The following is a 21,451-nucleotide window of genomic DNA, read 5'->3' as shown; positions in this document are numbered from 1 at the left end:
CCATCTGGTTGCTAGGCAGTTACCAGGGTGATACTTATCAAGGCTACTTTCCATCCTGAGTGAAATAAGTCAACCCGGAAGTCTCTACCATTTTCTGGTGCAGGGATATGTGATGTATTACTTGGTTGCTAGGGTACCTAATATGGTTGCTAGGAAGTTACCAGGGTGATACTTATCAAGGCTACTTGCCATACTGTGTGAAATAAGTCAACCCGGAAGTCTCTACGATTTTCTGGTGCAGAGATATGTGATTTGTTACTTGGTTGCTAGGGTAACCCCATCTTGTTTCTAAGCAGTAACCAGGGTGATATTTCTCAAGGCTACTTTCCTTCCTGAGTGAAATAAGTCAACCTGGAAGTCTCTATGATTTTCTGGTGCAGAGATATGTGATTTTCTGGTGCAGAGATATGTGATTTTCTGGTGCAGAGATATGTGATTTGTTACTTGGTTGCTAGGGTAAGCCAATATGGTTGCTATGCAGATGCCAGTGTGATACCAAGAAGGGTGCTTGCTTGACTTAATGTAATGAGACAATCCTGAAGACTATGTCATTCTGATAAGGAGATATCCATCTAAGCCATTTTGAATGAAGGTCAAAGGGTGGACTTAATGGTTGCCATGTTGAATGCAGTTACTAGGGTGTTAAAGTGATGAGTGAAAGAAAGAATAAAAAGAGTGGAGTAATGTAAAGATAGAAAAGAAATTGATGGAGTGATAATATATATAGATATGAAGTATGAGTTATAAATTAGATAGAGCAGCTAAAGGCCTTCTGTGTGTCTGTATACTTTTGGATTTTTGACAGTTGGAGTTTGAATAATCTGAACATTCAAGTCAAGTCAAGTCAATTTTATTTGTATAGCGCCTTTCACAACACACATCGTTTCAAAGCAGCTTTACAGAAGATCAGCATTAACAGACGATAAAACTGTAATGTCTATAAAGTCGATTAATCATCATTGTGTAATTTAGATGAAATATGATTTTTAATAGTGTTTAAAAGAATTAAATGATAATTGTATTAATAACCCCAGTGAGCAAGCTGTAGGCGACTGTGGCAAGGAACACAAAACTCCATAAGATGTAGATTAATGGAGAAAAATAACCTTGGGAGAAACCAGACTCACTGTGGGGGCCAGTTCCCCTCTGGCTAACATTATGAATGTAATGTAATTATTAATTATGTATAGGTAAAATCATGGTTTAAAATTATTAAACTAAGTGTTAAGGGTCAGTGATTAACCCTTTCCCCGCCAGCGTTTTAAAAAAAAAGTTGCCAGCCACCGCCAGGGTTTTTGACGATTTTCGCTAAATTTGAATGGCCCGCAGAATATTTTCTTCCATGAATATATGAAGATGCTATATATCAAAATAAAGATCTGGGCCTCTGCTTTTAGGCAAAAAAACGATTTTATTTTATCTTCATTTGTTCTTTTTTTATTGCGACTTGAACAGAGGTAGGTTTTGTCAAAAAACAACATTTCAGACAAAAAGCTGAGAAAAAGGCATGTTTATGTCTGATATTTTGAGCTTCTCATACTCCACTTTCTTCATGTTTGAGACGATCGCAGTCTGTTTCTTTGATCAAAGAGTTGCGTACTCTTTCAAAACATGCGGAGGGGTCTTCCTTACCGTATAACACCTAAAACACGGAAACACGGAAAATTCCGTGTTTGGCGGGGAAGCGTTTTTTCATAAAACACGGAAAATTCCGTGTTTGGCGGGGAAAGAGTTAAACATCGATTGTGTTTGAACTGTAAGATTAATGACCATCTTGATTAATTGCAGAAGTTCACATAGATGCAATTGTCCTTGTTAATTGGCTGGTTCCGGCAGACCCAACTAAAGCAGCCTAATTGTGGGTTGGAGGATAAATTAGGTGTATGCCTGGCTAAATAGATGAGTCTTTAGTCTAGACTTAAACTGAGAGAGTGTGTCTGCATCTCGAACAGTGTTTGGGAGACTATTCCATAGTTTAGGAGCCAAATATGAAAAGGATCTTCCTCCTTTAGTGGATTTTGATATTCTAGGAACTATTAATAGGCCAGAATTTTGCGATCTTAATGAACGTGTTGGAATATAGCGTGGTAGAAGATCACTTAAGTACTGCGGAGCTAGACCATTCAAAGCTTTGTACGTAGTTAACAGAATTTTTAAATCAATACGGAATTTAACAGGTAGCCAATGTAACGATGATAAAATGGGGCTAATATGATCATATTTCTTGGTTCTCGTCAGCACTCTGGCTGCTGCATTTTGAACCAATTGAAGTTTATTTATTGATCTTGCTGGACATCCTCCCAGTAATGCATTACAATAATCTAGTCTTGAGGTCATGAACGCATGAATTAGATTTTCCGAGAGCATATGCCTTAATTTAGCAATATTTCTTAGGTGGAAGAATGCTGTTCTACAAACATTTGTAATTTGATTTTCAAAGGACAGGTTGGTATCAAATATAACACCTAAGTTCTTCGCTGTTGAAGATGATGTAACAGTACATCCATCTAGAGTCAAATTATATTTTAGTGGCTTATTTTTAGAGTTTTTTGGTCCAATAATTAGAACCTCTGTTTTGTCAGAATTGAGTAGAAGGAAATTTCTGGCCATCCAATCTTTTATTTCATTAATAAACTCTGCTAATTTTGAGAATTGTGAAATCTCATCAGGTTTTGAAGAAATATAAAGTTGTGTATCGTCAGCATAGCAGTGGAAACTTATTCCACGATTCCTGATAATATCACCCAGGGGAAGCATATACATGGAGAAAAGCAGAGGCCCTAAAACTGATCCCTGTGGCACTCCATATTTTACTTTTGTTTGGTTTGACAATTCCTCATAGACAAAGTGGTAGTGGTCTGCTAAATATGACCTAAACCATGCTAATGCCACTCCACAAATTCCAACATAATTCTCTAGCCTATTCAAGAGAATGTCGTGATCTATCGTGTCGAATGCAGCTCTAAGATCTAAAAGCACTAGAAGAGAAATGCAGCCGCGATCAGATGATAAGAGCAAGTCATTTGTAACTCTGATATGTGCAGTCTCTGTACTGTGATGAGGCCTAAATCCTGATTGAAATGCTTCATATATACTATTTCTCTGTAGAAATGAACATATTTGGGAGGATACTACCTTTTCTAGTATTTTTGACATAAATGGGAGATTTGAAATCGGTCTATAATTAGCAAGTTCTCCAGGATTAAGTTGTGGCTTCTTAATTAGCGGTTTGATAATTGCCATTTTAAAGTTTCTTGGGACATGTCCTAAGCATAGCGAGGAGTTAATGATATTAAGAAGAGGTTCATAGCTCTTCATGACCTAGGATAGCGAAGGATTGAAGTTGCACATGAGGGAAATTATTCGACACTGTTTTCTGAGGTGCTATGACAGATGATTGCATAATTCCAATTTTATTTCTGATTATTTCAATTTTATCTGTGAAGAAATTCATGAAGTCATTACTCTTGAGCTGTGACGTAATATCTGGTTTGGTTGAGGCTTTATTCCTAACCAATTTAGCCACAGTACTGAATAAACATCTAGGATTGGTGTGGTTATTTTCTATGTGTTTACTAAAATATGCTGACCTGGCAGCTTTGAGTGCGTGTTTGTAGCTACAGACACTATCCATCCAAGCACCCTGAAATACTTCTAATTTTGTATTTTTCCACATGCGCTCCATTTTCCGACCTGCTCTCTTGAGAGCATGAGTGTGATCATTGTCCCATGGTGCAGGGCTTATTTCTTTAATTTTCTTTAATCGAAGTGGGGCGACAACATCAAGGGTGCTAGAGAACACTGCATTTTTTCATCAAGTTCTTCTGGGCTTTGGGGTTTATTGAGCATATGAGATAGATCTGGAAGAGTATTAGTGAAGCTATTTTTTGTGGTCGAAAGAGTAGTTCTACCTGAACGATAGCGTGGTGTAGATGGAGTAACATTAGCTGATTGCAGCATGCAAGAGATGAGGTAATGATCCGAGATGTCATCGCTCTGCTGCAGAATTTCTATATTATCAACATCAACTCCATATGAAAGAATTAAATCTAGCGTATGATTATGGCGATGAGTTGGTCCTGTTACATTTTGTCTGACTCCAAGAGAGTTGAGAATATCGATAAATGCTAATCCCAATGTATCATTTTCATTATCTATGTAAATGTTGAAGTCACCAACAATTAAGGCTCTATCTACAGTAACTACAAGATCTGATAAAAAATTTGCAAATTCACTAAGGAAATCTGAATAAGGCCCGGGTGATCTATACACTGTAGCAAGGGTAAAGGACGACAGAGAATTTTTATTTATATTTGTATTTGACGGTGTCACCTTAAGCATTATTAGTTCAATAGACTTACATTTATATCCTGTCCTCTGAGTAACACCAAAAACTTCACTGTAAATTGTAGCAACACCTCCTCGACCCTTCAGACGAGGCTCATGTTTATAACAATAACCTGGGGGAGTAGATTCATTTAAACTAATATATTCATCCGGTTTAAGCCAGGTTTCAGTCAAACAGAGCGCATCCAATCTATGATCTGTAATCATTTCATTGACAATTAGTGCTTTGGTAGAAAGAGATCTAATGTTTAGTAGCCCTATTTTTATATGATGTACATTTTTAATTTGTTTGTTTTGTTCAAGTTTGACGTTAATCAAATTTTTTCTAAATGATTTAGTGAGGGTATTGTGTTTCGTAGTTCATGGAACAGACACAGTCTCTATGAGATATCTAGGTGATACAGTCTCTATGTGTTGTAGTTTATGTGACCTGTGTGACGTCTCAAGGCAGCTAGCAGACGTTCGGATTAACCAGTTTGTCTGCTTCCTGACCTGGGCCCCATTTAGTCAATTAATATCATTATTAAGTCTATGAGCCAAATTACTAGTATTGTGATAGTAGTAATGAATGTTACATAATCAGATTACTTTTTCGAGTAAGTAAAGTTATGCAATATTTTTTATTATAGACCATAATATCTGAGATACTTTTTAAAAATGTATGCATTGCTTTTTTACTCCTCTACTGTCCCTGTATTGCAAGAAATCAGGAGTAAAAGTGTGCAAACTTCGGGGAGGAGATGTGCATGATGGGCATTGTATTTCAATAGAGTGTGAGGCCAGAGATTTAGCAGAGACAAGTCACTTGTATTTAAATGAATGGAAGAAATTGGAACGCCCAGCCAAGAAGCTTTAGCACCCAAGAATGGATGTAGAAAGGAAGTCCCGCCTTGCAGGTAAAACAGCCAATCACTGTTTAGATACAGACATTGCCAGTCAATCATCTCACTAATGTGTATGCACATTTTGTGTTTTAGAGTAAATTGATGTCAACATTTGGATGAGTGAAATGCATGTGTAATAAACCCACTGCATTAAAAAAATCAGTAAATGTGTTTAGGCAGAGGGATTATAAGAGTAGTCTTCCACTGGCCATGGCATGACATATACACAGGGTGAAATACTTGCTAAATTCATGGACTTATGCAGCCGAACTGCTCTTTTAGAACTTCCTGTAACTGAGAGAATGGGATGAGAAAATATGACTCTGGATCATCAGCTGCAAGCAATGTTCTACATCGATTGTGTACACAGAGAAAATGTCTTAGTTTCGAAAAAGATTCTACATTTCTGTTTTATAATAAAGAAGTAGTTTGATTCATGAAACAAACCATTTTTATTACATTTTGGTAGCATTAAAACAATTCCATTAAAGTTGTATCAACATTTATCAACATTAAAGTTGTATCAGCACCTTTGAAGTTGTGGCATCTGTCACTGTGGATCAACACAAAGCATGCACTGAGATGAATTAAGTGAAAAATATTAAATTTATTCATCAGACTTACTCATTGAACATGTTACACTGGCATTCCCCACTTAATTTTATCCTGACTCCTGAAGAACATCTCAAGTTGACTCTGACATTGTTGATGGGTAAAGCACAATGACATATATGATGCAGGTTGTTACATACCAGGGCGTATCTTTCTTTATTTCCTTGTTACATCTGTGGCTGTAGAAGTTGCATGTATACTGATTATACATTGTTTGTATGTTTTCTGTTGTCTCCCTTGTGTTCTCTCTCTCTCTGTCGTTTCAAACCAGGTTCATTTACATCAGGTGCCAGTGATTAAGATCGTGTGCTGAGCTCCTCTGATTGGTGCACTACCTGAAGAACATGTGAATAAAGCTGAGGTGGAAAGTCTGCTAGGAGAGACTCTTTCCTCTTGCTCCAGTGTGTGTAGCCTTTGTGCGTAGTGTTGTTAATCAGAGTTACAAGTTACCTTTTTGAATCTGAGATAATTTACACCTGTTGACATCTATGGAAGTGGTAGAGAGGTGGGCGCCATTTTCTTTGTTATAAAACCCATTTTCTCCTGTTTATGGCTAGATAGGGAGTGAGGCAAGATTTATGTAAATTTTCTATTTCTTTGTTTGTAAGGGTAATTTATTTGTGCCTCCCTTCAGCTAGACTCCTTTTTGTTTTATTTTTTTGGCCTAGTCCCCTCTTGAAGACTTAATGCTTCCTTTTGTTTTGTATTTATAGATGACAATAAACTTGTAAACTGTTTTTGTAACCTGTTGTGGTTACTATTGGTTGGGACAGGAGTGAAGACCTACAAATACGTTTTGTTTTCTTTTTAGTTCCTTACCACTTGTTAGTTTTCAACCCCGACCCCTAAACAGGTGTTAGACTTTGCTGCTTTAGATAAGACAGTGGTTATTCATATTGGCTGCCATGTCGATGGAAAACAAATCATGCATATTCATGTTATTGTTTCTTTTGTATAAATATGATGTGAAGACCTACTTTCTAAATATCTGTTTGTTTTGACATTGTTGTACAGTAGCTAGCAGGACCTGTAATGTCTCTTGTATGCTATGCATTGCATATTTGTATGATATGCATAGCATAGAAGAGATAGTGCTTGTGACAAATTAAGGCTAAAGTAACACTTTACTTTCCATAAAAATCACTTTTTAATTAAATTACTTTAAGGAGTAATATTCTTTTAAAGTAACTTATTCCAACACTGATGTCCAATTATACTTAACATTGGCAGTTTGGTTCAAAACGGAGCACGGTTCACGTGAAAAATTGGTTAAGTTGACATGCGGACCTGGGTGCGCACCATGGTACCGAACCGGATACAACCTGTAGGAGGTATTCTGAGTTCGAATGCAATGGAACTGTAGCATGATTCACGTGAATGTGAAAGCAACTGGGACTCGGGTGCGCACTTGTTCAGAAAGTAAAGTAACCTGCGCATGCGTTTTAGCCGATGACGAATTTGTTAGTTTCGACAAAACCACAGGATCCACACATTCCTGAAAGTCCCAAAAAATGTATGACACCACAATAACATACAAGTACAATCAACACTATAAATACTGTCTGTGTCTAGCTATACACCTTATAAATACTATATATAGATACTATTATAGGTTATAAATATAGGGTATAATAAGAGATGACAGTGACTATAACTTGAACACAAGCGTGAGTAAGCATGCAGTGTAAACAAAGATGCTAATTCCTTGCAATCAGCTGTCTCCTCAAAAAACGCTGTTTGCGAGCAGCAGCAAGGTGCCTTTCCCTGGACATCTGATGAGTTATGCCATGAAGCGCACATATACGCAATTGTCATTCACTCTGCTGTGCATAATGGCACCAAAATAACAAAAAACATAGTATAATGAGTCATAAATGATGTAAGATGAAAGCAAATGGACCACGGTTCAGTAGAATCAAGTGAGTGTGAAACCAGACCAATGCTGTGGGGGGCACTGGGAACAATCGCATCTGGAATTGGACCGCAGCAAACATGCCCAGTGTGAAAGCCCCCTTACATGCCGTTGTTGTGCTTCGCCCCGTAATTGCTGCTTGTAGCTATATTTGGTAATTGTTCTTATTTGTGTAATACAAAAATAATAAGCTTGTTTCAGATGAGCAAGTTCTGCACAGAACCAATCACCTGTGATCACCAGCAGGTGCATGCTGGATAGAAATCTGTCCTGTAGCTGCCTTCCTCGATGGCTGGAATACAACAGGGCCCTCACAGTATATGCTGTTTCACTGTGATGCGCATGGAGAGGTCTCAAGTTTAGCTATGGGTAAGGATCGAGGGTGTTTAGACTAGTCACACACAGGACAGGACTGCCCAAAATCTTTCATGTCATCAGTAAATGATGGCCACCAAGATTTGCGGGTAAAGCCGGCAGCTCACTAGCAATATCAAAACAACTAGTTTTGGCCGAGGGTATCACACTTGAAGACTTTTTTGCTGAGATCTCACTCTCTTCAGTCAAAGATATGGCACACTTAATGATACAAAATGGTGGAGGGGTGCCACATATACCAAGTCGCTGCAACTCTCTCTGATTTCCTTTCACGTGAAGCTCACAGAAATAACAACAGAAGTACCGTGTGATCATAATCAATGGTAAAAGAGTGATTTAGAAAGCAATTCATGGAGGAACTTGACCTTGTGAAAGTGTGTGATTGTGTATTTATCCCCTCAAGGCTTTCTGTAGAACACATATGCAGCTTTCAGTGAGTAACAAAATTACATAAAATAAAAACAGACTGTTGTGTATCCGCTTTCTGATTTTATTAATCATTTTAGTGTAAAAAAGAAAATGCGACAGAATCACTATGGATTACAATCAGCGTTTGTGAATTGTGATGAAGACGTCAGTTCTTCAGCAAAAGAAGACACTCATTGTTCACTTGAGGAGAACACAAGAGCATGCCTTGGTAACAGAGCGATTGTTTTTTTCGTTTTTTTTTTTCATGTTGGATTCTTCTCCGGAGTTTGCCGCATTCCTGAGGTCAAGGGGCATCAAACACATTCATTTTGGTTTATTTAAGAATTTCTGCTTTATTGTTCTGTTGTCACTTGTTTTTTACTGTTTCTAGTTTATTGTCTTTATTCAGAACATATTTAATTTTAAATACAATATTTTACTGTAAGAAATTGTTGTTCGATCTTGTAAAATCTTGGCAATGTTTTTACAGTGTGGAGCATCAGCAGCTTATTAAGAGATTACCTGCAGACGAAACAGAATTATCAGCTGCCCTCTGTGAACATTTATTCACCTCTACACTTCAACAACCAGCAAAACATGTTGTATGACACATCACATTAGAGGCATGACTAACAGATGGGATGAAAGCAAACATGCAAATGCTGCACTTTTTGCATGTCACTTTGCATTCAAAACATCCTTGATGGCCAGGACAGTTTCCCCAGCAAGGGCTGATGGGACTGGGGAAAACAGGGCTTTGAATAAGCAAATGAGGCCTATTTTCACCTGTGCTTATCACGGTCATAGACAGCCGCATGCGTCCTGTCATTCGCCCATGCAAAGCGTCTGCACTTGCTCATGATCATTATCATCATATGCGAGTGACAGTTCATGTAATTTCTCAGTTTGAGTGGAGTACTTCCCTGTCCTACAGGAATCCATATGTAACATACTTCTGAAAAGAGGAAGCAGATAGAGTTTGTAATGAAATGACACCTAAAACCCATCATAGCTGTCTGACTCTCATAGAAATTATAGTGAGTGGAGGTGTCTGTGGTGAAACATCTTCTTTTAGAGTCTCTATCTAGTGTTACACTTCAAATCAGTCAGGCTACAAAATGAGCAATGGCAAGTGAGTTGTGAACATTAAACAGCCATAACTATATTTATTGACAAAGTTTAAGCTCTTCATTCACATTCACCAGCAATGCTTAAGAAACTCTAGAACTACTGATGGTCTTATAAGACAGTTATAGACAGTGACAATAGAAACATTATGCATGTGATTGGAAAAGGTATAAAAGCAGTAAAACAACAATCCCAGCCTTAAATGCAGCTCTGGAAATGCAGGCCTTTGTTTATGTTAATTTAAACATGGTAAAATGTGTTAAATCATCCCCACCAGAATTTCACTGAACATTTGGCTCTTGATTATCTAATACTGCTTTCTTGTCCCCTCATTATTTATCAAATTATCAAAAATAATGCAGTTGAATTTTGCATTCATTCTTGTGATTGTAATAGACAAGACTGCAAAATCCTGGAGGGACTAGTTAAATGGAACTAATAGTACTAAAGTATTAATGGCAGCTGAAAGGATTATCAAATAAGCCTTTTTTATAATTTGTAATACAATTTTTAATTAAAAAACAAATGTAATAAACACGTAAGTGGTGAGAAATGTGTGAAACTTTGATTATATGTCATCCCATTCTGTGGAGTTTCCAAGTGGGTCTGCTTGAATGTTTTTTATCATCAGAGTATGTGTAATAGTGTAGGTATTTAGGGGTGATACAGATGTGGCCTGCATGTCCCTGCAGGAATACTAAGTGTGCTAAAGACACTGGGGTCTTTCAGGGCCTTGGGTAGCCATAATGCAAGAATGCAATCACAGAAGCTCCTGTTCTCATCACACACTACAAATGCCTCAAAAACACCATGAAGAGTGGTTACTTATGGCCAGTAACAGACATTTACTGGTAAATTGGTGAATAGTTAAACCATCCCACAAGACTTTGCCTTTCATGCAACCAAACCTCCCACACCACATCAGTCTTTATATTATCAAAAGGGGAGCTTATGAAACATGACTACAAAGGAAAAAGAGCTCAATATTAAATGAATATCTATCAGAATGTTCCATCCTGTGCTTGTGTTCATATGTAAGTGTGCAGCAGAGATGCTCTGCAGATGATTTGCAGGTTGGCAATACAGTATATGCTTATGTTACATGGGAACAACTGTTGCTGTAGCATTCGTCCACTCCTTTGACTTTTCCACACATCTGTTGATGTTTCAAACAGATTGAATAAGAAAAACAGGCAAACACACTATTTCCCAATGTATTGTTTGTACCTTTTAGCTCATGCAGTACATTTGGGATGAACTTCAAAGACTAATAATTATCCTTACAATTTTAAACATACTAACATTATGAAACGCGGCATTGTTTTATCTATTCTATGAATACATTTATTGAATTACTCATACTATATAACTCAATAATATTGGTCTTTGTACATTTACAGAGAAACATCTAGGTTACTATCGTAACCTCCATTCCCTCATGGAGGGAACGAGACGTTGTTTCGAAGAAGTGTCACTAGGGGTCTCCCATGAGAGTCTCGCACACCTCTGAACTTTAGAAAAGGCCAATGAGAAATTGGCAGACAGAACCCGCATGTCCCGCCCCCAGACACACGGGTACAAAGGGAGGGATATGAGTCTGTCCATTCAGGAATTTGCCCTGAGGAGCCGAGAATGAGGTTCGGCCGTAACAGTGGCTCGGTTCAGCGACGTGGCCGGGAGGACACAATGTCTCATTCCCTCCATCAGGGAACGCAGGTTACAATAGTAACCTAGACGTTCCCCATCTGCTGCTCACTTCGACGTTGTGTCGAAAAAGCGACAATAGGGATCCATATTTAATCACGCTGTTATGTATACCCTGTCTTGTCTTTTCGTTGCCCTTTGTTTGTCATTTTTGTCACTTTTGTAGCTCCTTAGTTTTCACTTTTGGCACCCTTGTAACTCCATAGTCTTGTTTTCCCTCGTGTTCACTGTTCATTGTTTTCACCTGCCCTTGTTAATTTGTCATTTGCTTCTGTTAATCACCTTGTCATCTAGTTTGTGTTCTGGTTGTTCATTGGCCCCTTTGTCTCACATTCTTGTATTTAAACCCTGTCTGTTTGTTCAGTCTCTGTCAGTCGTTGTTTGTTAATGGAGGTATGTTGTTAGCCTGGTATGTGTTCCCTGCCTGAGTTCTCTGTTTGTGTTCATCGTGTTTAGTTTTCAGTTTTATGTTTTATTTCCCCATTGAGGGTTGTTCCTTTGTGTTTACTTGTTTGTTTATTTAATAAATTCTTAACTGCATTTGGATCCACATCTCCTCGTCTGCCTCTCTGCTCAAGCGTTACAGAACGACTGACCCCACAATGGATCCAGCGGTTCTCCGGGCAAGCTGCCGCCTCCTGGACCTGAAGCAAGGAAGGCGCCCGGTGGAGGATCACATTAGGGACTTCCTGTACCTGGCGGGCGCCACCGACTTTCCTGACTCCTCCCTGGTTGTGTTTTTCCAGGCTAGCCTGACCGGTTCGCTCCAAGAGCGGTTGCCCACGACGACACATGGCTGGACGCTCGGCGAGTTCATGGAGGAGACACTTCTGGTATGCGGCTCGCTGCTTACTGTGGGTGTGGTTGAGGATCCCGCCTCTACTCCCACGGCGGTGACCCTCCAGTCGTCCTTGGCTCATCCTCTTCCACCTGCCCCACCGGTCAGCGAGCTCGCCCCCACGCCTGTCGTCGTCCATGAGCCAGCACGATCAACTTCGTCCACCCAGAGGAGGAAAAGAAGATGGGTTTCCGCCTCCCGGCCCACGCCTGCCCCGGTCTGCGAGCCAGAGCCTACGCCTGCCCCGGTCTGCGAGCCAGAGCCTACGCCTGTCACTGTGAGCGAGCCAGAGCCTACGCCTGTCACCGTGAGTGAGCCAGAGCCTACGCCTGTCACCGTGAGCGAGCCAGAGCCTACGCATGTCACGGTGAGCGAGCCTGCGCCCACACCAGCCACGGCCAGCGAGCCTGAGGCCACGCTGACCAGGAACAGTGTCCCAGCTTCGCCAGTCGCATCAGCCCGGAGGAAGAGGAGAAGGGGAAAGGTCTCTGCTCTCCAGCCTCCGCCTGCCGCAGCCCCGTGCCCTAAACCCCTCTTGGCTCTGCTCTCAGCGCCCAGCGAACCCAAACTGGCGCATACCACGGTAACCCAGCCAGTGCCTGTCGCCTCAGAGGTCAGTGAGCCAGCGCCTGTAGCCTCAGAGGTCAGTGAGCCAGCACCTGTAGCCTCAAACGTCAATGAGCCAGCGCCTGTAGCCTCGACCGTCCCTGAGCCAGCGCCTGCAGCCTCGACCGTCCCCGAGCCAGCGCCTGTAGCCTCGACCGTCCCTGAGCCAGCGCCTGTAGCCTCGACTGTCCCTGAGCCAGCGCCTGAAGCCTCGACCGTCCAAGAGCCAGCGCCAGTAGCCGTAACCGTCCCAGAGCCAGTGCCTGAAGCCTCGACCGTCCCAGAGCCAGTGCCTGAAGCCTCGACCGTCCAAGAGCCAGTGCCAGTAGCCATGATCGTCCAAGAGCCAGTGCCAGTAGCCATGATCGTCCAAGAGCCAGTGCCAGTAGCCATGACCGTCCAGGAGCCAGCGCCAGTAGCCGTGACCGTCCAAGAGCCAGCGCCAGTAGCCGTGACCGTCCAAGAGCCAGTGCCAGTAGCCATGACCGTCCAACAGCCAGCGCCAGTAGCCGTGACCGTCCAAGAGCCAGTGCCAGTAGCCATGACCGTCCAACAGCCAGTGCCTGAAGCCTCGACCGTCCCAGAGCCAGCGCCTGAAGCCTCGACCGTCCAAGAGCCAGTGCCAGTAGCCATGATCGTCCAAGAGCCAGTGCCAGTAGCCATGATCGTCCAAGAGCCAGTGCCAGTAGCCATGACCGTCCAGGAGCCAGCGCCAGTAGCCGTGACCGTCCAAGAGCCAGCGCCAGTAGCCGTGACCGTCCAAGAGCCAGTGCCAGTAGCCATGACCATCCAACAGCCAGCGCCAGTAGCCGTGACCGTCCAAGAGCCAGCGCCAGTGGCCGTGACCGTCCAAGAGCCAGCGCCAGTGGCCAGGACTGTCCTAGAGCCAGCGCCTCTCGAGCCTTCCAGGGCTCCTCCTCCCGAGCCTTCCAGAGCTCCGCCTTCCGAGTTACCCGAGCTTTCCAGAGCTCCGCCTTCCGGTCTTTCCAGAGCCCCGCCTTCCAAGTTTCCCAAGCTTTCCAGAGCCCCACCTTCCGAGTTTCCCGAGCTTTCCAGAGCTCCGCCTTCCGAGTTACCCGAGCTTTACAGAGCTCCGCCTTCCGAGTTACCTGAGCTTTCCAGAGCTCCGCCTCCTGAGCTTTCCAGAGCTCAGCCTCCCGAGCCTTCCAGGGCTCCGCCTCTCCAGTCTCTCGAGCCTTCCAGGGCTCCACCCCTCAAGCCTCTCGAGCCTGCCAGGGCTCCACCTCCCAGGCCTCTCGAGCCACCCAGGGCTCCGCCTCTCGAGCCTTCCAGGGCTTCGCCTCTCAAGCCTTCCAGGGCTCCGCCCCTCAAGCCTCTTGAGCCACCCAGGGCTCCGCCTCTCGAGCTTTCCAGGGCTCCGCCCCTCAAGCCTCTCGAGCCTTCTAGGGCTCCTCCTCTGAAACCTCCTACGGCGCCACCCCCTTCGGCCCCGCCTCCAGAGACTTCTAGGTCTCCGCCTCTTCAGCCTCTTACGGCGCCACCTTCCTTGGCCCCACCTCCTGAGCCTTCCTCGGCACAACCTCCAGAGCCTCCCACGGCTCCGCCTCCTGGGCCTCCTGAGCCAGATCGGCTCCGCCTTCCTCAGCCCCGTCTCCTAGCTCTTCCAGGGCTCCGCCTCCAGAATCTCCCGAGCCTCCCACGGCTCCGCCTCCCGAGCCTCCTTCAGCTCAGCTTCCTGCGGCTCTTCTCTTCGAGCCTCCCTCGGCTCTGCCTCCAGAGCCTCCGACGGCTCCACCTCCAGAGCCTCTTAAGCCTCCTACGGCTCCACCTCCAGAACCTCCCACGGCTCTGCCTCCCGAGCCTTCTATGGCTCTGCCTCCCGAGCCTCCTACGGCTCCACCTCCAGAGCCCCCTACGGCTCTGCCCCCAGAGACTCCAGAGCCTTCCAGGTCCCCGCTCCTAAAGCCTCTCACGGCGCCGCCTCCCTCAGCTCCGCCTTCTGAGCCTTCCAAGCCATCACCCCCCTCGGCTAGGCCACCAAGACCGGCCTCTGTCCTGTGGCCACCTCCCAGGTTCCCCAAACCGGCACTTGGCCCACGGCCTCCTCCCAGGCCCCCTGAACCGGCCCTTGCCTTATGGCAAACCTGTCCCTGCCCGGTCAATACCACCCCGGCCTCCTAAACCTGTCCCTTTGTGCCCCCGTGGACTGCCTTATTGCCCCTTGTGCCCCCATGGACTGTCTCATCTCCCTTTGTGCCCCCGTGGACTGTCTCATTTCCCCTCGTGGCCCCCCTTGGACTTCCTGCCTGCCCTTTGTGCCCCCTTGGACTTCCTGCCTGCCCTCTGTGCCCCTTGGACTGCCTCCTTGTTCTTGTGCCCCCCCCCGGTCTGCCTGTCTGCCCCCATTGCCATCATTTTGTTCTCTGTGGGTTCTCTGTCTTTTGTCTTGGGTTTTTAGGATCGTCTGGAAGCCGATCCTTTGAGGGGGGGCTCTGTTATGTATACCCTGTCTTGTTTTTTCGTTGCCCTTTGTTTGTCATTTTTGTCACTTTTGTAGCTCCTTAGTTTTCACTTTTGGCACCCTTGTAACTCCATAGTCTTGTTTTCCCTCGTGTTCACTGTTCATTGTTTTCACCTGCCCTTGTTAATTTGTCATTTGCTTCTGTTAATCACCTTGTGATCTAGTTTGTGTTCTGGTTGTTCATTGGCCCCTTTGTCTCACATTCTTGTATTTAAACCCTGTCTGTTTGTTCAGTCTCTGTCAGTCGTTGTTTGTTAATGGAGGTATGTTGTTAGCCTGGTATGTGTTCCCTGCCTGAGTTCTCTGTTTGTGTTCATCATGTTTAGTTTTCAGTTTTATGTTTTATTTCCCCATTGAGGGTTGTTCATTTGTGTTTACTTGTTTGTTTATTTAATAAATTCTTAACTGCATTTGGATCCGCATCTCCTCGTCTGCCTCTCTGCTCAAGCGTTACACACGCCATGCGCTGAACCGTGTACGTGCGCTGCTGATGCAGGTGCGGGCAGGCAGTTGCATGCCAAAGCAACAGGCCGTGTCAGACTGCACGTACCCTTCCCCAAGCCCCATAAAATCGTCATAAATTTCTGGTTCCCTACATCCCGATATGGGGGAACAAGGCAACGTGCCAAGCATGGGAGCAAGCCGCGCCAGCCGTGCCTTTTCTCTCTATGTTTCTTGCATAGAGTCGAAGTGGCTGGGGCCATCTTAATGCTATCGCATGCATCAGGGAAGGCGTTCTTTTACAATTCCTATTCTTTCAGGGGGAAAGACCCCATGGAGACCACACCTGCCCAGACTGGGGGAGGTAAAGAGTGGTGAAATACATCACATGGGTTTTTAGGCCACATGTGGAGAATGGCACAGTGGTAGATACTACCTATTGAGAGGGAGGAGTTGCTACAAACACTGCGAACGGGGGGCAGCGGGGACTGCCCAAGGGAGATGCGGGAAATACACACGGGGATAAGTCAACATGGGGGCCCGTCTTGTGGAGCACCTATTCCAGTACAGAGTAGTTTGAGTACTTGGAGTGGGTCTGGTCAAGGAATTTCTCAGCTGAATTCGTGAACCAGGGGGCTAGGGAGGAGTCATCCAGGGAGCCAAGTTAGTGGGATCTCCTGGGATAAGAGTGCACAAGATCAACCAATCAATCAATCAATCAATCAAATTTTATTTGTAGAGCGCCTTACAACAGCCAAAAGGTGCACAAGGCGCTTTCCAGTAAAAACATCAATAGACAACAGTATATAAAAAACATAAGTGTACATAAAAATAGCAATCGAATCAAGTCGGAGGCTACGTATTAAAAGCTTGTCTAAATAGATGTGTTTTCAACTGCGATTTAAAAACACTCAACACGGTGATACTTCGTAAGGGTGGTTGAAGTGCGTTCCACAGTTTTGGGCCCTGGACGGCAAATAACCGACCTCCAAACTTTTTATATTTAGACTTTGGAATCACCAGAGAGGTGTGTTCAGAGGAGCGCAAGGTTCTGGCTGGTTGGTGGACCGTTAGTAATTCTGTGAGATAGGCCGGGGCCAAACCGTTAATGGCCTTGAACACGAACAGCAGGACCTTATACTCTACCCTAAACCGCACCGTGAGCCAGTGGAGCGAGCGGAGGATCGGGGTGATATGTGATCGTTTGGTGGCATTGCAGAGGAGACATGCTGCTGCGTTTTGTACCAGTTGAAGCCTATTGAGAAGTGATTGATTCAATCCAATGTAGAGGGCATCGCAGTAGTCTATCCTCGAACTGATGAAGGCATGAATGGCTTTTTCAAGGTCAGCTCTGGACAGAAATGGTTTGACCTTACTCAGGAACCTTAACTGGTAAAAGCTCGCCTTCACAACTGCACTAATCTGTTTATCGTACTGCATACCTTTGTCAAAAATAACACCCAGGTTACGCACATTGGGTGCAAACTGAGGTGTTAGAGGACCAAAACTGAGAGACATATTGGATGAGTCTGGATTGAACAGAATGTACTCAGTCTTTCGTTCATTCATATGAAGGAAATTCTGGGAAAGCCACTGTTTGATGTCCTGAAGGCAGTTATGCAGAGGATCTAGTGCAGAACGATTGCTCAAAATCACAGGAAGGTAGATCTGGAGGTCGTCAGCATAGAAATGGAAATGTACATTGTGATTGATAATGAGTTTACCAAGTGGCAGCATATACAATGAAAATAGAATCGGACCGAGAATGGATCCTTGAGGCACACCGGAAGACAGAGGGACAGCTGAGGAGGAAAAGTCATTAAGCATTACTGAAAATGTTCTGTTAGTGAGATAAGAAGAGAACCAATTGAGCACCGCGCCCTGCAGACCGACAACATGTTGAAGATGGGAGATAAGAATGGCATGATCCACGGTGTCAAATGCAGCGGTCAGATCCAGTAACACCAAATCCACAGAGCTTTTACAGTCCAGTGCTCCAAGAATGTCATTATGGACCCTCAATAGTGCCGATTCGGTGCTATGTCTAGACCTGAAACCAGACTGAAATTTATCACCAATGACGTGCAGTTGGAGATGAGATTGAAGCTGAGAGAAAACCAGCTTCTCCATCAACTTAGACAGAAATGACAGGTGAGATATTGGACGGAAGTTGGAAATTATGGAGGGATTAAGGTTGGGTTTCTTGAGCAGCAGTCTAACAATGGCGTGTTTGAGAGCAGCGGGCACAGTGCCCAAACTAAGACAGGTGTTTATGAAGGAGACGAGGAAGGGACCTATGATGTCAATAACCTCCTTCAAAATCTTAGCAGGAACAGCATCTAGAGTGCAGGTGGTAGGCTTCAACTCAAGGACAGCTTTTTTGAGGTCCACAATAGAAACTGCCTCAAAGTTCTCCAGCACACATTGCACCGCTTGGGTGGACATGGCAACAGCAGGGGCTTGAGTGATGGTTTGCCTGACAGACAAAACCTTGTCCAAAAAGTATTGTTTAAATGCATTGCATGTATTTTCAGATACATCATTCAAAGCAACAGACACCAGATTTATAACCGAATTAATAGTGCTGAACAGGATTCCAGGACGGTGGCTGTTGCTATTGATGAGATTAGAAAGGTACTGTCCTTTAACTTCCTTCACTGCATTCTGATAGGTGGCAAGACTGTATCTAAACATCTCCAGTGACACCTGCAGCCTATCCTTCTTCCATTTTCGTTCAGCCTGTCTACACTGACGCCTGATGACCCTAGTTGTATCATTGAGCCAGGGATCCATAGTACCTTTGGTCGTCTTTATCTTGTAGGGCGCAACAGAGTCCATAATCTGGAAGCAGATGGTGTGGAAGGAGGAGAGGAAAAGGTCAGGACATAGAGGTGATGCCAATCCAGCAGTAGAGGCGAAATCAGAAACAGCGAAAGCAGCAACAAAGTCATCAACTGTGGATGAGGTAATGATGCGATGATGATGGGGGGGCGTGGGCGTGGGAGCAGGAGGAACAGCACAGATGTCAAACCGTATGAGAGAGTGGTCAGAGATGGGAAAATCCAGGACCTCACAAGTTGACACTGTCACCCCGTGAGTGATGATTAGGTCAAGAGTGTGACCTAACCTATGAGTGGGACAGGATATGGACTGAGTCAGATCCAATGAATCTAAAAGTGCCTTAAAATCATTAGCAGGTTTATCAGAGGGGCAGCAAACATGAATGTTAAAGTCACCACAAATTAGAATATTGTCAAACTTTGCCAAAAACTCTGTCAGAAATTCTGAGAACTCATTTAAAAAATCCCTATTTAATTTAGGCGGCTGATAGATTACTGCACATAAAATAGGACAGGGCAGTATGAGCACAAATACTTGTAACTCAAAGCTGGAATACCCTCTAGTGAGCAGCAGGTGGCACTTCAAGGACTGTCTGTGTGTAGTAGCTATCCCCCCCGCCCCTACCCGTTTGCCGCGGAGTGTTTAAGTAAAGATAGCCAGAGGGGAGGAGTTCCAAAAAGGCACTGACGTCACCTGGGGGAAGCCAGGTTTCGGTGAGAAAAAACAAATCCAGATTGTAAGAGAAGATGACATCGTTGAGAACAAATGTTTTGTTATTGAGCGACCTGGTGTTACAAAGAGCCATGCTGAACGTGCTCGAGTTGACAGGTGGCGATGTCACACGAAGAATTGGATGAAGGTTTCCTTGGACGCAGCACCAGGTGGATGCAATCACTCGGCGGGGGACACGAAAATGGAACGCCAGTGTCGGAGCCAACCAGCCGAAGCCACCGATAGCATTCCCGCGAACCTCCAACACTGCCAAGCCCCGATCGATCTCCACTCCTCGGCGACGAAAAATCCAGGTGAGTCCTTAGCCTGACATGTAACCCGCCTCTCCGACCGCGTCTTCTGCAGTGCTTACCGCCTGGTGGCAAACAGACAGGGCGTCTCAGGAAAGGAGGTATTAATGTCAATAGTGGCGGTGGTTGTTTGAAGGACTGGGCATTTAGGAGGCGATTAGTTGTAAAACGCAACTCCAGCAGCGTAGTGCGATCATAAACAATAAACGGCGAGACGGTAGCAAAAACAAACATAACAAAACAGAGGAGCAAGTGACAAGCCAAGCATAGCGGCGCCATCTTTTTGATTGCATTATGATCGCCTCAGTGGAGGGGAAAGGCGTTAGATGCTCTACGTCCGGTCCATATAAGTACGCAGGGCATGCACTGGACACAGCAACGAAGGGGCTGGGTCTGCCTCCTCCCGGGGCAGAGCTTGCAGGTTCACTACCTGGTCCCTGAATGGAGTCGTAGGAACCTTGGGCACATAGCCCGGTCGCGGTCTTAGGATGACGAGAGCATCTGCCGGCAAGTGTCACTGACAGAGAACGCTTGCAGGTCCCCGACCCTCTTGATGGAAGCGAGCGTGATCAGGAGGACTGTCTTCAGGGAGAGGGCCTTGTGCTCAATTGATTCTAGCGGCTCAAAGGAGGATCTTGGAAGGCCCGAGAGGACCACTGAGAGATGCCAGGAGAACAGGACAGGCTTGGGAACAGGATTGGCCGAGGAAGGTTCAACCTCCAGGTGCCTCTAAGGAACCTGAAAATCAAGTCGTGCTTACCCAAAGACTTGCCGTCTACGTGGTGGGCTGCGATAGCGGCAAAATATACCTTCAAGGTGGAGGGGGACAGCCTCCCCTCCAACCTCTCCTGCAGGAAGAGCACTGACCTGACTGCGCACCTCTGTGGGTGACAGACCGGGAAGAACACCAATTCGCGAACAATACTTCAGGGCATAAAGTTGCCTGGTAGAGAGAGCTCTGGCTTGGTTGATCGTGTCTACGATGGCAGGTGGTAGGCCACTTAGATCTTCCGCATCCCATCCAGGGAGACGTGGAGGTTCCAGAGGTCTGGGCATGGATGCCAGAGTGTGCCCTGTCCCTGAGAAAGAAGGTCCTTCCTCAGGGGAATTCGCCAGGGAGGGGCTGTCACGAGGAGCATGACATCTGAGAATCAAGTCTGAGTGGGCCAGTAAGGGGCCACCAGAATGACTTGTTCCTAGTCCTCCCTGACCTTGCACAGCACCCGTGCAAGAAGGCTCACTAGGGGAAACGCGTACTTGCGCAGCCCCCTGGGCCAGCTGTGTGCCAGCGCATCTGTCCTGAGGGGAGCCTCTGGAGTACCAAGCGGGCAATGGAAGGTCTCTCGGGAGGCGAACAGGTCTAACTGTTCCTTGCCGAACTGTTCCCAAATCAGCTGGACTGACTGGGGGTGAATCCTCCACTCACCGCTGAGCGTACATTGTTGCGCCAGCGCGTCCGCTGCCACGTTGAGGCTACCCGGGATGTGAGCGGCACGCAACGACTTTCAGCCGCAGTGCTGAAGAGGTCTCATATGCATCAACCCCAGCGGCACGACCACCGCGGAGGATGCCATATGCCCCAGGAGCCTCTGGAAATGTTTTAGAGGAACCGCCGTGCCTGGCTTGAACAAGGTGAGGCATTTCAGCACTGACTGCGCACGCTCGTTGGTGAGGCATGCTATCATTGAGGCTGAGTCTAACTCCATGCCGAGAAAACAGATGCTCTGAACCGGGGCGAGCTTGCTCTTTTCCCAGTTGATCTGAAGCCCTAGGCGGCTGAGGTGCCTGAGCACCCGGTCCTTGTGGACGCAAAGTAACTCTTGGGAGGGGGCCAGGATGAACCAGTTGTTG

At 45.2% G+C, this 21,451-nt stretch overlaps 1 protein-coding gene across 1 annotated transcript; it reads right to left on the bottom strand.

Moving 5' to 3' along the window:
- Nucleotides 1-1,837: 1,837 nt before the first annotated feature.
- LOC127652857 (uncharacterized) lies at nucleotides 1,838-21,040 on the bottom strand. Its single transcript, XM_052139269.1, has 4 exons — nucleotides 21,027-21,040; nucleotides 16,758-18,864; nucleotides 3,946-4,608; nucleotides 1,838-3,294 (listed from the first exon to the last, which is right to left on the bottom strand). The coding sequence occupies exons 1-4, from the start codon at nucleotides 21,038-21,040 to the stop codon at nucleotides 1,876-1,878; spliced, it is 4,203 nt and encodes a 1,400-aa protein (XP_051995229.1). The 3' UTR covers nucleotides 1,838-1,875.
- Between the last annotated feature and the right edge of the window lie 411 nt (nucleotides 21,041-21,451).

Source organism: Xyrauchen texanus, chromosome 12 (assembly GCF_025860055.1).
Source record: "Xyrauchen texanus isolate HMW12.3.18 chromosome 12, RBS_HiC_50CHRs, whole genome shotgun sequence".
NCBI classification, from domain to species: Eukaryota; Metazoa; Chordata; class Actinopteri; order Cypriniformes; family Catostomidae; genus Xyrauchen; species Xyrauchen texanus.
The sequence above is the reverse complement of the archived record's forward strand: the minus strand, read 5'-3'. Positions and strand labels throughout refer to the sequence as shown.